Source organism: Lytechinus variegatus, chromosome 5, assembly GCF_018143015.1.
Source record: "Lytechinus variegatus isolate NC3 chromosome 5, Lvar_3.0, whole genome shotgun sequence".
Lineage (NCBI taxonomy): Eukaryota > Metazoa > Echinodermata > Echinoidea > Temnopleuroida > Toxopneustidae > Lytechinus > Lytechinus variegatus.
In genome coordinates this window covers 46047163-46061323 of record NC_054744.1, presented here as the reverse complement: position 1 = coordinate 46061323, position 14161 = coordinate 46047163, and the positions used below count along the sequence as shown (strand labels likewise).

At 36.0% G+C, this 14161-nt stretch overlaps 1 protein-coding gene across 1 annotated transcript in view; it reads left to right on the top strand.

Annotated features, from left to right (window-relative positions):
• LOC121416287 overlaps positions 1–11298 on the top strand; it is a 39342-nt gene extending 28044 nt beyond the window's left edge. The window contains exons 22-29 of the mRNA XM_041609822.1: positions 403–496; positions 1252–1306; positions 1837–1908; positions 3804–3873; positions 4298–4443; positions 6321–6413; positions 10041–10209; positions 10806–11298. Of these exons, the coding sequence (XP_041465756.1) occupies positions 403–496; positions 1252–1306; positions 1837–1908; positions 3804–3873; positions 4298–4443; positions 6321–6413; positions 10041–10209; positions 10806–10841 (735 nt within the window). The 3' untranslated portion in view covers positions 10842–11298. The remainder of the gene's footprint in view (positions 1–402; positions 497–1251; positions 1307–1836; positions 1909–3803; positions 3874–4297; positions 4444–6320; positions 6414–10040; positions 10210–10805) is intronic.
• The last annotated feature ends 2863 nt before the right edge of the window (positions 11299–14161 follow it).

Below are 14161 nucleotides of genomic sequence, written 5' to 3'. Positions count from 1 at the left end.
TGTGCAAGAATCCCATTGCTTTGTCTCTGTCACAAAACCTTTCCTGCAATGCCCATTGTTTTTCTATGACGAATGTGAAGATTTCTGATAAAATTATGCTCTCCGGATTCCTGTTTGAAAGATGAGGCTCTGGCATTTTTTAAGGTCCCATTATGATCTCAGTTATACAGTGAGATCACAGACAAAAAAGATAATTTTCAGGGAAAGAAACGACAGTCAGATATAAGAGAAAGGTAAGGAGAAATAAAAAACATTCAATATAAACGCGATGTTGACATCTTTGGCTTCCCATAATTTTAGCACAGAGTTGGACCATGGTCTAGTGAAACTGGAGTTCATATTACAGGCCATAGTATTGTAAATATAATGTTATTTTTTCATAAATGATTTCTGTTCAACCAGGATGCTGTCTCAGACTTCGTTGTGTATGTCTCTCTCTTCTTGACTGCTGAGGGAGGAGAAGTGGTAGATGTGGTTGCAGAACTCGCCAAAAATGGTAAGCAATAATCATTATCGATGATGAGTGTCGGAGCGTCATAGTCTGATGGTTGTTAGTCTCGTCTCTCAAAAGGGAGGCCATGGCTTTGAGTCGGGGTCACAGCGGGTTTTCCTTCTGTAGGAAATTTGTCCACATTGTGATTGTGCTGCACTCAACCCAGGTGACATAACTGGCTACCTGGTGGGAGTCAATCCTTGTGGGAAAGATGTTATATAAATCCAGTTACTATTATTATCAACTATCCCTTGAAAAATCGGTGCAAGAGCTATAATTGGAATATGCTTTTTATGATATCAGTAGCATGAATTCAAAGTGGCTTCAAATTTTCCTCTCCTACTTCTGGTTAGCCAATTCCTTCTGATCCTAAAGACAAACTTTTCCAAGGCTACTCTATCCTGAGCAAACGTTCAATAGATTTGCCAAATTCTGTGGTTATCCACTTCTATAATTTATCAATTCATTCATCTGTTTACCTCTGTATCTTTCATAGAATACTTGGCCTTCTTGTCATCTGACTCAATTTTACTCTATCTCCATGGAATAATTTCATGTTCATTAGCCCAAACCATCTTGATTTGATATCATTGTAATATTCATGTGAACTAGAAAACTGAAATTATTTCAAGAAGGTCCCTTATAGAGTATGGGAGATACATAATTTACGGCATCGCCCCTCTTCCTCCTCTGAGAGGTCTTTCTATTCTTTTATATCATTTAATTTTTTTTAATTTCATTTTTCTTCTAAACAAAAGAATCTTCCAGAGGAGCTCAAGGGAAAGAAGAAATTGCACCTTCACAACAAAAAGGGTCAGTATCTCATTTCAGATTCTCGTAAATAAACCCAAAACATAGGTTGTCTTTGACAACTAACATTGGAAATACTTACAGTGAAAATGTGATTACATAATTCTTAATTCATAATAATAATAACATTCTTGCATAATCATATTCCTACACTTGTGACATCGTATATGAAAGGGATGTTTGATGTGACCCAAATTTTTGGTCTTACATTATTTTATGTCTTTGGTCTTAAAATCATTCTCAAAGTAATGAACTTTCAGGCTATTAACCATCAGGTTAAATTGGAATCTCTTTAGTCATATTTTCTTCTTGACCAATCTATTGAAGTTTCTCATTTAGTTTCATTCTCATTTGTTCAAAATCTACTTCTATATTATTATTACCAAGGTTAAATATTTGATGGTGATTGCAATCATCTATTATATTCATAAGCTTATCATATTCTTTACATTTTTTATCAGTTGTAACACTCATGTTTTCAAGTTTCTGTTTGTTTTGAATCTGTAATATTTTGATTGTTTATTCCCTGATAGGAGCATGACAAATGGCCAGCCCAAATCCACATCGAAAGTAAGCTTCTCGCCATTCCTGAAAGAAACATATAGGTATGTTGAAGAAAATAATAACAAATATAATCACTCAATTCAGTCAGTATAATGCTCATTTTACTAAAGAGTTTTCATATTTTGCCATCTTTCTTATATTCACCTTATTTCAAAATATTTATTCTTATGTAGAATTTTTTTCAAGTTAATTTTAATTTAATAGTCATAATCTTTATTTATCCCAAATCTAAATTTCATGAACAAAAAGCGCTAAAACATGAATGTACATGGCAGTTTGTTGATATTATTCAACTTGTACAAAATTATACTAAGTGCACTCTGTAGGGTCTGGCTTGACTAGGTATATATAGTATATCCTGGTCCATTCTTAAAGGTCAAGTCCACCTCAGAAAATGTTGATTTGAATCAATAGAGAAAAATCAGACAAGCACAATGCTGAAAATTTCATCTAGATCAGATGTAAAAAAAAGAAAGTTATGACATTTCAAAGTTTCGCTTATTTTTAACAAAATAGTTATATGAACGAGCCAGTTACATCCAAATGAGAGAGTCGATGATGTCACTCACTATTTTTTTGTTTTTTAATGTTTGAATTATACAATATTTCAATTTTTACGAATTTGATGATTAGGACCTCCTTGCCTGAAGCACAAAATGTTAAAATAATGGAATTCCACGTGTTCAGGGAGGAATGAAACTTCATTTCACATGACAATGACGAGAAAAATAAAATATTTCATATGTCATATAATAAAATACAAAAGAAATAGTGAGTGATGTCATCAGTTCCCTCACTTGCATACCGACCGAGATGTGCATATAACTGTTTTGTGAAATGAAGCGAAACTTAAAAATGTCATAACTTTCTTATTTTACATCTGATTTTGATGAAATTTTCAGTGTTATGCTTGTTGAATTTTTCTCATTTTATTCAAATCAAGTTTTTGTTGGGGTGGACCTCTCCTTTAACGATACAGACCTTTATGGTATGAAGGTATGAAGGTGTAAAAGCTTGTAAGCATGTTAAAGCACTTTTATTGTGACGTCCCTCATGCACATTCTACATGCACCTAATTATTTTTCAAAGTGATTACAAACCTCACTACAGATTTTCTGGGATCCCATAGCTTTACTGGTTGATCTTTATTCTACCCTTCATTTTCAATTCATTGTTACATATTTTTTTCATTTTCCAATTTATACTCACGACCTGTGCTATTGTGTATGTCTTGGAAAAATGATGAACCAACATATCTTAGAACCCAATCACACAGTCGAAGCCTGCGAAATTCCACAGATAAATTATTGTTCCAGATCCTATTTCACAAAAAGTCACACTTGTTGATCCTGCAGTCTTCAGGCACTTAACATCATGGATCACTGTTGGTGTTTATTTTTCAAAGTGATTACAAACCTCACTACATATTTCCTGGGATCTCATAGCTCTGCTGGTTGATCTTTATTCTACCCTTCATTTTCAATTCATTGTTACATATTTCTTTGATTTTCCAATTCTTACTCGCGACCCGTGCTATGGTGTATGCCTTGGAAAAATGATAATCCAACAAATCTTAGAACCCAATCACACAGTTGAAGCCTGTTCCAGATCCCATTTTGCAAAAAAGTCACACTTGGTGATCCTTCATTTGCACTTGCTGCCCCCAAACTATGGAATAGCCTGCCAATTGACATAAGAAGCTCGTCATCCTTGACTCTCTTCAAATTGAAATTAAAAACATACCTCTTTAGTTAAGAAAATTTGCTGTTTAGAATTAAGTAAAAAGAGCTGTGAACAAGCGCAGCTGAATATATCCATGTAAAAGTTGCGCTATAAAAAATCTCTCATGATAACGAACGTTGGTTGCAAATTGATTATGAAACCCCCAAAGTGATCAATCTTTCTCTGTTGAAATGATTTTGTTTCCATTTCATAGGAAGTCACCCCCTTTTGTGGCTGATGTTGAAAGAGATTTTGCCAACTTAATAAACAGTGTGAATAAAGAGGTAAGATTATGGCTCATTTTAAATGTAATAATTGATCAAAGTTAAATTTTAGCTTATGGGTTTATTTTGGAGTGACAGTATACTGATGTGATTTGTTTGTCACATTGTCAAAGGTTATATAAAGGTCATTACTCATTGATGCAATCATTGATTCCATAGATAGCTCAGAATTAAACCTGATTCATGGATGTACATGGTTGTGCCAAGTTGATGGGATTAGGACAGATTTAGAAAGTTAGTAGTGCAATATATTTCAAATCAGTGGTGCCAGCATAGGTTTCAACACAGTGCAGTGAAGAATTCATCAATTTAACTATTTAAATACTAAAAAACAATATATATAGATATATTAAAGAGCCATTTTAAATTGAAAATATAACACTGTTAACCAATAACTTTAATTTCTCTATTGTCTCCTATCCAGTCACAACATCCAACCCAGAACTATACATTCCCTCCTATGCCCAGAGACCAACGTGCATTCGTTCATGAGCTAGCTGATTTATACTGCCTACCATCAGATAGTGCAGGTCAGGATGCTGCAAGGCATGTTATCATCACTGCTACAAGGTAATATCCCTTTTATCATCAGGGGTGTTTGTCAGAAGGTGGTTTCAAACCGCCTCGATCACAAGAATCCCTGTTAAATTACGAGAACTTTCTTCAGGCAAGGTAATACCTGTTTATTATTCACACATTCCAACCGCCCTGAAACATACCTGTCGGGATGAGTTCCTGAAGTTAGGAGCATGCACAGTATAAGGTTCGATAGGCAAACAAGGCGCGAGATTCAAATTCGCTAGCTCAGCAGCCACCCACGGCACCCGCACCCTACTACAACGCTGTGCTAAAAGTTTCTGTAATTCGCTTTCACATTACCAAAATACCTGCTACCTTGGAAAATCCCTGCGAAAGTTCTCGTAATTTTGACAAGTACCTACTATTTAGTGGGGTTTTTTTCAGGGAGATTCTGCGTAATTTGCTTTCACATTACCAAAATACCTGGACCTGACAAACTTTAAGTTGGTCTGAAACCACCTATTGTGTGACTCAAAAGCAAACTTAAATACCATGTGCATACCTGTCAACTGTACCATAGGGTTATCTATGGGGGTATCAGTGACAGTCCTGATTTTTGTGTTTGTGAAAGAGAGAGAGCCACTTCATCCACTACACCTGTTTTAGTTCATAATGTATTTGAACTCTGCATGACCATATTTTCAGCCTCTGTCTCTCTATTATTGGTATTGTACAACGCCTACTTAGCTTGTTGTACGCAAGCAAACGGAAGGCTGAATGTCAAACATTTGTATTGTTGCACAAAAGACGTACCATCCAAAATGTACCGTTGCACCGCTTTAGGAGTTGACGTCAAATTACGATTTAATTCATTTCGCTCAGTACAAATGAAGGTGCAATACGCGCATAGCCTGGCCTGGTGCCTAAATGCGCAATGCTGCCTGAGGTCATGTGCGCTTGTGGGATTTTGCTTTTCGATGTCAGTGTTTTTGGTCCCTTTTCATAGATTACTACAGGGATAAACTCTTGTTTTTTTTAATATTTTCGCCAAATTCCGAGGCGTTGTACAACACAAATAGCGAATATTCTTATTCATGCAATGGTGCAAGATTTCGCATTCGGTGAAAGAGACGCCCTATTCAATGAGGCGTTAGCCGAGTTGAATAAAGCATCTTTCTATCACCTCACGCGAAATCTCATGCCTATTTGCTATTTGTATATTGTTACATGTATATCTAGTATCAGTTATATCATTAGCTATTCATTTAAACCTTCCTAGTTTAGCATGGTGAGGTGATGTTGCTTATGGTGAGTTTATGCTATTGTGAGCGTAACGATGATGGAATGTCAATCTCATCCAGCAATCAGTGAACAATGAAGTTTGGTGGGCCACCACATCACGTCTGGCCGCCTGGAAACGTCTTGTCTTGCATGGTGATGAATTGCCCAGTTATGTTGAAAAAGCCAACGTGAAGTTAAAATTAAATCAGATTAAATGTCAATCTTTGACAATATGGTAATGAAAATTGGTTGGTTAGATGAACTTGAAATAATTCTAAGACAGAATTGGGAAATAATAATTTAAATCCAAAAATGGATTTAGAGGAGATTTTGCTCCTTTGAAGAACCGAAAAATGTGACCCCTCTCTCATGCGCCTGCGCAGTTTGGTTGTTCCAGGAGTTTTTCATAAAAGGACTTTACCAAGGCTATTTCCGACAAGTCCGTCTTATCTGACAGTTACCATGGTTACAGAGATCCCCAGCCGATCAAGAATAGTTGTCAGATCTGCCAACTTGTCAGTCAGACAGAAGTGTTGATGAAATGTTCCCCTGATTGAGATAATATTCCCTTTGAAGTACATATGGAATTTTCCTTGAATGGTGAATATCAAAAGTAATCAATTTACAATATTTTTCTTGTTGATTAGGGGAAAGAGTTTTGTTCCATCTCCTACTCTGTCAGAGGTGTGTCAGAATGAACCAGTCAACCCACCAGGGGCTTATGTAGAAGAACAACAAAGGTATGGTAGTAAAGACTTAGGCCCGTATTCTGAAGTCGGGTTTAACTTAGACTCAGGTTTAAAGTTGTAGTTTAAGGATGGCAAGCCAATTGTTACATAAATCAATAACAGTAGAGACATCATACTTCAGCTCATTTGGCTCTTAAATCATTCATAATTGTCTAGGAAGTATAAACAAATTATTGTAATTATAATTATTCACCATCAATGAATCAGGAAAGAGCACAGTAAACATAAGAAACATACAACTTAATAACAAATTTGATACGTTTGGCTTCCCATACTTTAACGACAACTTTAAACCTGAGTTTAACTTAAACCCGACTTCAGAATACGGGCCAATAAGATGAAGAATTGAGCAAAGATGGGAGTGGGGAGTAGGGCTGGGAGGAGAGACAGTGAAGTACATTGAGAGGTTGTGGTATCAGTGTTACAATTTATGTCTGGTTTTCAATTCGAATGATGATTGAAACTGTTTCAAAAGTGAACATGAAATGTTCATAAAAATGAGCATAAGAACTTTTGTTTTATTTAAAGCAATGGAGTTGTCAAAATCATAAAGAAATTTACTCCATTATTTAGATAGATAAATGGATTTTATTAAAAACATCATGTCTCGCAGTACAAACTGAAATGAACATGAATTACAGATTAAAACAATTACAAGACAATAAGCAATATACAGTATTAACATAGGAATTTAAATTAAAATTAAGGGGTCACTCTCGCAGTGCACTTAATTTCGGCAAGGATAAATACATATCCAGGCACCCCAAATGGGGTACCTGTAGAAAATTAACTTTGAATACAATCATCCAAAGTGCACCACGAAAATGACCCTGTAAATACTTGACATGAAAAAAAAATGCTAAGTTCTTACTTCGGTATAACAAGGCATAAATTAAACTAGATTCGATTCATAAAAAATCATGAGTAAAGTTAAAACTATCAAAATTGTACACAGGAAACCATTAGGACTTTACATTTAATATTAATAAAATACTTTACTATTAATAAAAAAGGAAAAACTAGCATGTATATAAAACAGAATATCAAATTATATGGACCCTAATTGCACTTAAAATTAGTTAAACCAGTGAGTAGGCTTATTTATGTGAGATTTTGCATGTAGAGAGAGAGAGAGAGGGGGGGGGGGGGGGAGGAAAGAGGGGGAGAGAGAAGTAGTACATGTATATAAAGTCATCAAGCAATGGAAACATCTTATATAATGAATAAGTTAAAGTTATATAAGATATAATTACAATAATTAACGCCAATATTTAATAATAAATGCATTGTCAAGGGTATTTTGTATTTCTTTATTATTGTTATAATTTACATTCCATAAACCCAGTAGTTTTGCTTTTCATTTCATTGATTATATGGTAAATAAGTATGTATGTAACCTTTATGTACGCAAATTGTGGTTTAGCAATTTTCCAAATAATATAAATATAAACGTTAACTAGTTACGCCAGAGTTGATATTCCAATACATCTGAGACCAGTAGGGGTGCAGGGTAAAACGAAACCATGAGATGACATAATTTTCTTTTAAAAAAGTGTCAAAAGCCAAAAACTTGTAAAAACATGTTAAATACAAAAAAAAAATAATATCTCGAAGTCATGCAATCAACAGAAAAGTGTCACTTGTTCATTTACAGTCCATATTCATTCAGCAGTCTGTGGAAAAAAGGAACAGGACTGTTTTTCATTCTAGTAGTTCTACTTCTTGGTTCAACACAGACACGTTGTTTCCTAAGCTCTCGACGTTGTTCAGCAGGTGCAAACCATCCATGTACTGCATTCAACTTGAAAGAGACGAGAGACAATAGCATCTACATGTTTATCCCATCTAAGATTATCCTGAATTGTGATTCCAAGGATTTTGGTGTCATTCACTTGCTGGACCGTTTCCTGACACAATTCAATGTTAGGTTGTGAACGAGTGGTTTTACTAAATGATACTTCAAATGTGACACACTTCTTGGCATTAAGTTTAACATAGTTGTCCTCACACCAGTTTTCCAGATATGATAGAGCATCAAGCAATGTGTCCTGGTGGTCACTAGCTTTTCGTGAACAGGCAATAGACATATCAATCTATTTCCAATGGTTTACCGATAGATCCCGCATAAGGTCATCGATCAAAACAAGGAAAATTAGTGGACCCAGACATGTGCCCTGTGGCACTCCGGCAACAACGCGTTGCCATGATGAACAAGTGTTGTGGAAACGGACGCTGTACTCGCGCTCCATCAGGAAGTCACATATCCAGGAAATGACAGTAGGCTGTACACCTAAGTCAATCAGCTTCGTAATGACAATTGTATGGCTTACACGGTCGAATGCCTTTTTAAAGTCAGTGCAGACAACAGTAGAAATGTTGGTTGGAAGTTCAGCTTCTTCGCAAGGAAGTTGATGAAATCGACAAGGTAGTGAGTAGTTGACAGCCCCGTTCGGCATCCATACTGCTTGGGATCAAGAATTGCTGAAGTATTATAGATGACCTGCTTGGCGATGAATAGTTTTGCGATTTTTGCGAAATGATCTGTCAAGGAGATAGGGCGTAAATTGTCAATTGCCACTGGCGGAGATTCCTTGGGCAAAGGTACCAGAATAGCTTTCTTCCAACAAGATGGGACACTGCAAGTTGCGTATGACAGGTTAAGAATGTGACATAATGGGGTGGCAAGAAAGATGGCGAATTCTCGTATAAGTCTCCCTGGTATCCCATCTGGACCACCGGATTTGCCAGGTCTGATCCTCTTCAACTCATTTTCATTTCATTTTATTTTCCACAAATCAATCAAAATACAAAGAAAAACATACAACTCATTCCGAAATATTATGCATAATTACAATATAAAAGCAGATTCTAAGTGGATAGACCTAAAGTAAAGCAAAAGCTTGTAGTGGATAGGCCCTTAACAAATAATTTATGTGTAATCATTGATAGCTACAAATAATTATATACCTAGCCACACGTTAACCTGCTTAGCGTGTTGAGCTGAAGGGAGATATTCAGGCAAGGCATTTCTGTCAAGTGGTGGTATATCTGCTGTTGTCCTCACACCAGTTTATCGGCGTTTACATCAGCGAAGAAGGATTTGATTTTCTCTGCTGTATGTGCGTCCAAGTCTTCAGAATTAGCCTCACATGAATCATTTCAAAGTGCACCTGGGAATAGATTATTTCTTGATAGATGGCACTATATTATTAAATTTCACATGTACTGCACAAAAATAAACATGTATGGGACTACACCCAAATTGTTGGCTTGACAGCTTTAGCTGTCATATTTTGAATCCATTATTGAGAGAGGTGGGGGTTCATGTACCCAAGCTGCCTCATTCAAGTAAATGGAGTTTCAGTCGCATGTGAAGAGGAACTAAGCTGGCTAGTTGTGGAAAAACAAAGGGAAAACTCAAGAATTTCAAAATTTATAAGCCTTTTTAATTCCTCTGATGGGCTAAGACTGCACACTGAAATGTTATCATTGAAGTTTAATACGAAACCGCAAGAGGAATTTCAATAGGAGGACGGCAAAAGCTTGCATTGGGTAGGGACACCCACAATCATCTTTATGGACTAACGTCAGCTAATTTTCTTTTATTTGTTTGTCTAGTGAGAGAGACCATGGGAGGTACATGGGAGGTAATGTACGAGGTGATGATGGTAGACAAGGATGCTTCGTCTGTGGTGATATAGGACACCGGAAAACAAACTGCCCTAGGAATAGGAACCGAGAAAGGAGTAAGAACGCATCATGGTGGGGAGGAGATGGTGGAAGAAAGGTAAGTCATGTCTCAAGGATAGATTTTATTTCTAGGTCAGAATTCAGGAAAGTTTATTCTGAAATTCTGATGACAAATTTTGTAGGTGCTCTTGTGGTTGATCAAAGTGCGCAGCTCTACACTCATGGACAAGCATGCAGGTCAAAAGTATGCAGTGTTAACATAGAGCCGGGTTATCTGGACCCTATTTATAGCCAGGAGGGGGGTGGGGGGGGGGGGGGGTAAACCAATGTCACATCTCATCTCTGATAACTATGACAATAAAAATAAGATAATTGATATTTTTCAGATAACTCCGAAATCATATCCTTGAAAATCAACTATTTTTCACTAAAAAGTTGGATAGTGTTTGTTGAATTCAAATGCAGGGTCAACTCTCTGATTTGGGAATTTCTTAAATGATACAAATATTCATTCATGCTTTCCAAAAGATAGTTGCACTTGATATAGAAAGATATGAAGATTCAACCCCCCATTGCTTGTTTGTATTATAAAGCTTCAGCATAAACTGTGTCTGTGTACTCATTATATTGTAAGAATGTTGATGTCTTATTTGTTTATATTCTTATAATGTCTCTCCTCACCTGATATTACAGGGTCGCAAAGGAGGCGGTGGAGGCAGGAGAAACTGATCATTTGATATCATTGGAGGGAAATAGACTGAGAATGAAGAAGAGAAGACCTTTATTCATGATCTAGGGAGCCAATTCAGATATGTTTCTTGCAATCTTCATAGTGCATCGAGACGGGTGTTGAAAAGTATGTCTCTGTTCATTGAAAACATCGATCGGTTGGACATCCAAGTTTTGGTGCTTGAAGTGTATGCATTAACATCTTGTACTAATGCAAACACCAAGTTATTAGCACCAAACTGTGTTGCTATATATTAGTAGTTGGTTTTTTTCTGCGTTGAAGATTGGCCTGGCAATTGGACTTTGTGGTCTGTTAAGGGCATTGAAGTCAAACAAAATAGAAGGGATTCCATCAGCTATTATTTTCTGAAAAGATAACAGTTGTTTCTTATTTTGTTTTATTTTAATTTTTGGACAGTCGCCATCAGAGGAAAAAGGTAGATCAATTGCTGTTATTGCATAGCCCTCATGGAAATTAAAACTGAGCAAGACAAGTATTATTCTCTATTTGATTATTATTATTTTCATTTTTATTCTTGTTATTCATATCATCATTATTATATATTTTTTTTATTCCAGCTTTTGTGGTAAGGAAAGGAAAAGAACAGCTAAATTGAAACGCAGTATCAGTTTACTTAATTTTGATCATTAAATGTAATTTTTTGAGATCTTAAAGCTCCCAAAGTTTTCATATATCCCCGCAAGTGTCTGTCACTTTTCCATGTGATTACTCCATAGTAAAAACTTGTCTGTCCGAAAACCTTCATGGTGTTGATAATAATGAAAAAGCTTTATTTGATGTAGTTTATGATCTTACAAGCACATTCTTTTTTGATTGGATGCCTGATCAAAATAAAATATCAACATATCTTTTTGATGTAAAGTAACTTTTCAATTAAGGAATGGGCTGAAATTTTCAGGATATGATCATTGTATGTAGCTTTCATGTATGTCATCAGTGAATTCTTAATTAGGTGTTCAAAGGGTCCTCCCCCCACAAAAAAAAAGGACTGAAAGAATGTGCTTGATATAGTAAAATTCAAGATTCAAATTTTCTTCACAATCAATGGCTGAAAAATAAAAATGACACTACTTTTATGCAATGTGAATTTTACTTTTGATCATTTAGAATTTTTTCATTAATGACCCTTGGTACTGAAATTTCATTTTGGAAAGAAAAGGGAGCGACATGCAGTTAGATTGAGGTGCAAAAGCAAATTTGCATGATTTTTTTTGTACTTTATTTTGTACAGGGTCATAAATACAGGAAATGATTCTTTGAATATGCAGATATGGAATCCAATTTAAATTGTCACTTCTTATTTTCAATTTTCCATGATGCAGTCATCTTGGATGCTCATAAATCCAGTCCTTCTCAATCAGGGGGATGTTTCACAAAGATTTTACTATGACTTATGGGGCGTTGCAAGAAACTTGCGATCAATTGCAAGTCTATTTCCGTTCCCAAAATCAAGCATATGCCATGCAATTAATTGCAAATTTGCGATTGATTGCTAATCTGCTCCATGAAACAAGGAGTGTAATATGATTTGCTATAGTTAAAAGTGATCAATCAATTGTAAAATTGCTACTGAATATTTGCGATTGCATTACTTTCTTGCAGCACCCCCTTGGAGTTGCACTTAAATGCCGACTTGCACATATATGAAATGCGCAATCTTATTGATCAATGCGCAGTAGTGCGCATCCTCTTCGCATGATCTGAAGAATGCAGTCATGCCTTTTATTCTGCATGCAACTAGGCATTTACGTGCGACGCATAAGTCATACTTAAGTTTTTGTGAAACACCCCCTGGGGATCATTTCATAGGGCTGTGACATCACTGTTGATCCTTTCTTTTGCTAAATCTTACACCACAATGGAGATGACATACACCGAAAACATTGTTCCAGTAGTCCATCAGATTTGTGAGACATTCCACTGTTGTTCTAGTACATTGACATCACAAAGTGTGACCAGTGTTTCTAACCCCCTTTCAAGAGGGGTGTTTCACAAAGATTTATGTATGACTTAGAGTCGCACTTAAAGGCCTGGTTGTGTACAGTATAAAAGACATGATCGCATTCTTCAGATCATGCCAAGAGGACGCGCACTACTGCCCATTGATCAATAAGATTACACGTTGCGTATCGTACACACCAACATTTAAGTGCAACTCTAAGTCATACTTCAATCTTTGTAAAAAAAAACCCAGATGTTATTGCCACTAGCCAGCGGTGACATATCATCTTTTTGATAGATAGATGTAAGTACATCATGAGTGGCAATCAATCAATTAATCACCCCTTCAAACCGTGTTTGTCGTACGGATAACAAGCGGTGATATAAAGTATGATTTATCACTGTGATTTGACTGAATTATGCCTCTCAGTGCACAACATGCTATTATTTGCATTGTAACATACGTCACAACAAGTATTATATGATATGTCGCAATACTGTCTATGAGGATCATAAACTGTGGTGATAACATCTGAATTACCTGTTGCTATCTATCCCAATGTGTGAATAACAAGGTAGTGATCCTCAATGAATGGTGATAAGGTCTGATAAGACCTAAAGTCGTCCATATGTCTCCTTTTACCTTCTTTTCTTGCCATTCTAGTAACATTACCTCGTATTTCTTGTTTATATTTGCCTGCACAAATATATCTCTTTTATTACTTACGTTATGTGATTATATGTCTACACCAGTTCACAAATGTCACATCGTATTCTTCCCTCGCTGTAATCTCAAGTATTTTCTTTATTAATTGAGTAAGAGTTTTCACAAGTTTTTATGATTGCTTTGGAATTTCTATCGCAACAAAGATAGACATGGATTCGTACTTACATAGTTGCATATATAGCCCATCCATAACAACTGTGTGGAATAGTTACAGTTAGTTGGAACTATTGTTTAGACCATATCCCCTTTAACATAGAGAGATACGATAAATAGTTGAAATAATTTATACATTTTTTTGTACATGGTTGGCCATAAACTGTTAATTACAATTGCCTGTATCGTGTTTGTCACCTGGTTCAGATCCTGCAAAATGTAATTTTTTGGCCCAATTACTTGCTAAGAGATTTTACTTTGGCAAATTCACCTTTACCCCTAGTGGTGCTATGATGGATCTGATTTTCAGGCATGTAGTCAGGCCGGCCTGACAAGAATTTCTTGGCCTCGGCCTTGGCTCGATTGGAGGTTTTTTTTCTGAACTACCAAACTCAACATCCCTGATTTCTCTGCAGGCTCAAGAGCATCCCTCTCTTTCTATTGCACTTCAATATCTCTGTTCATGCTAGATTCTCT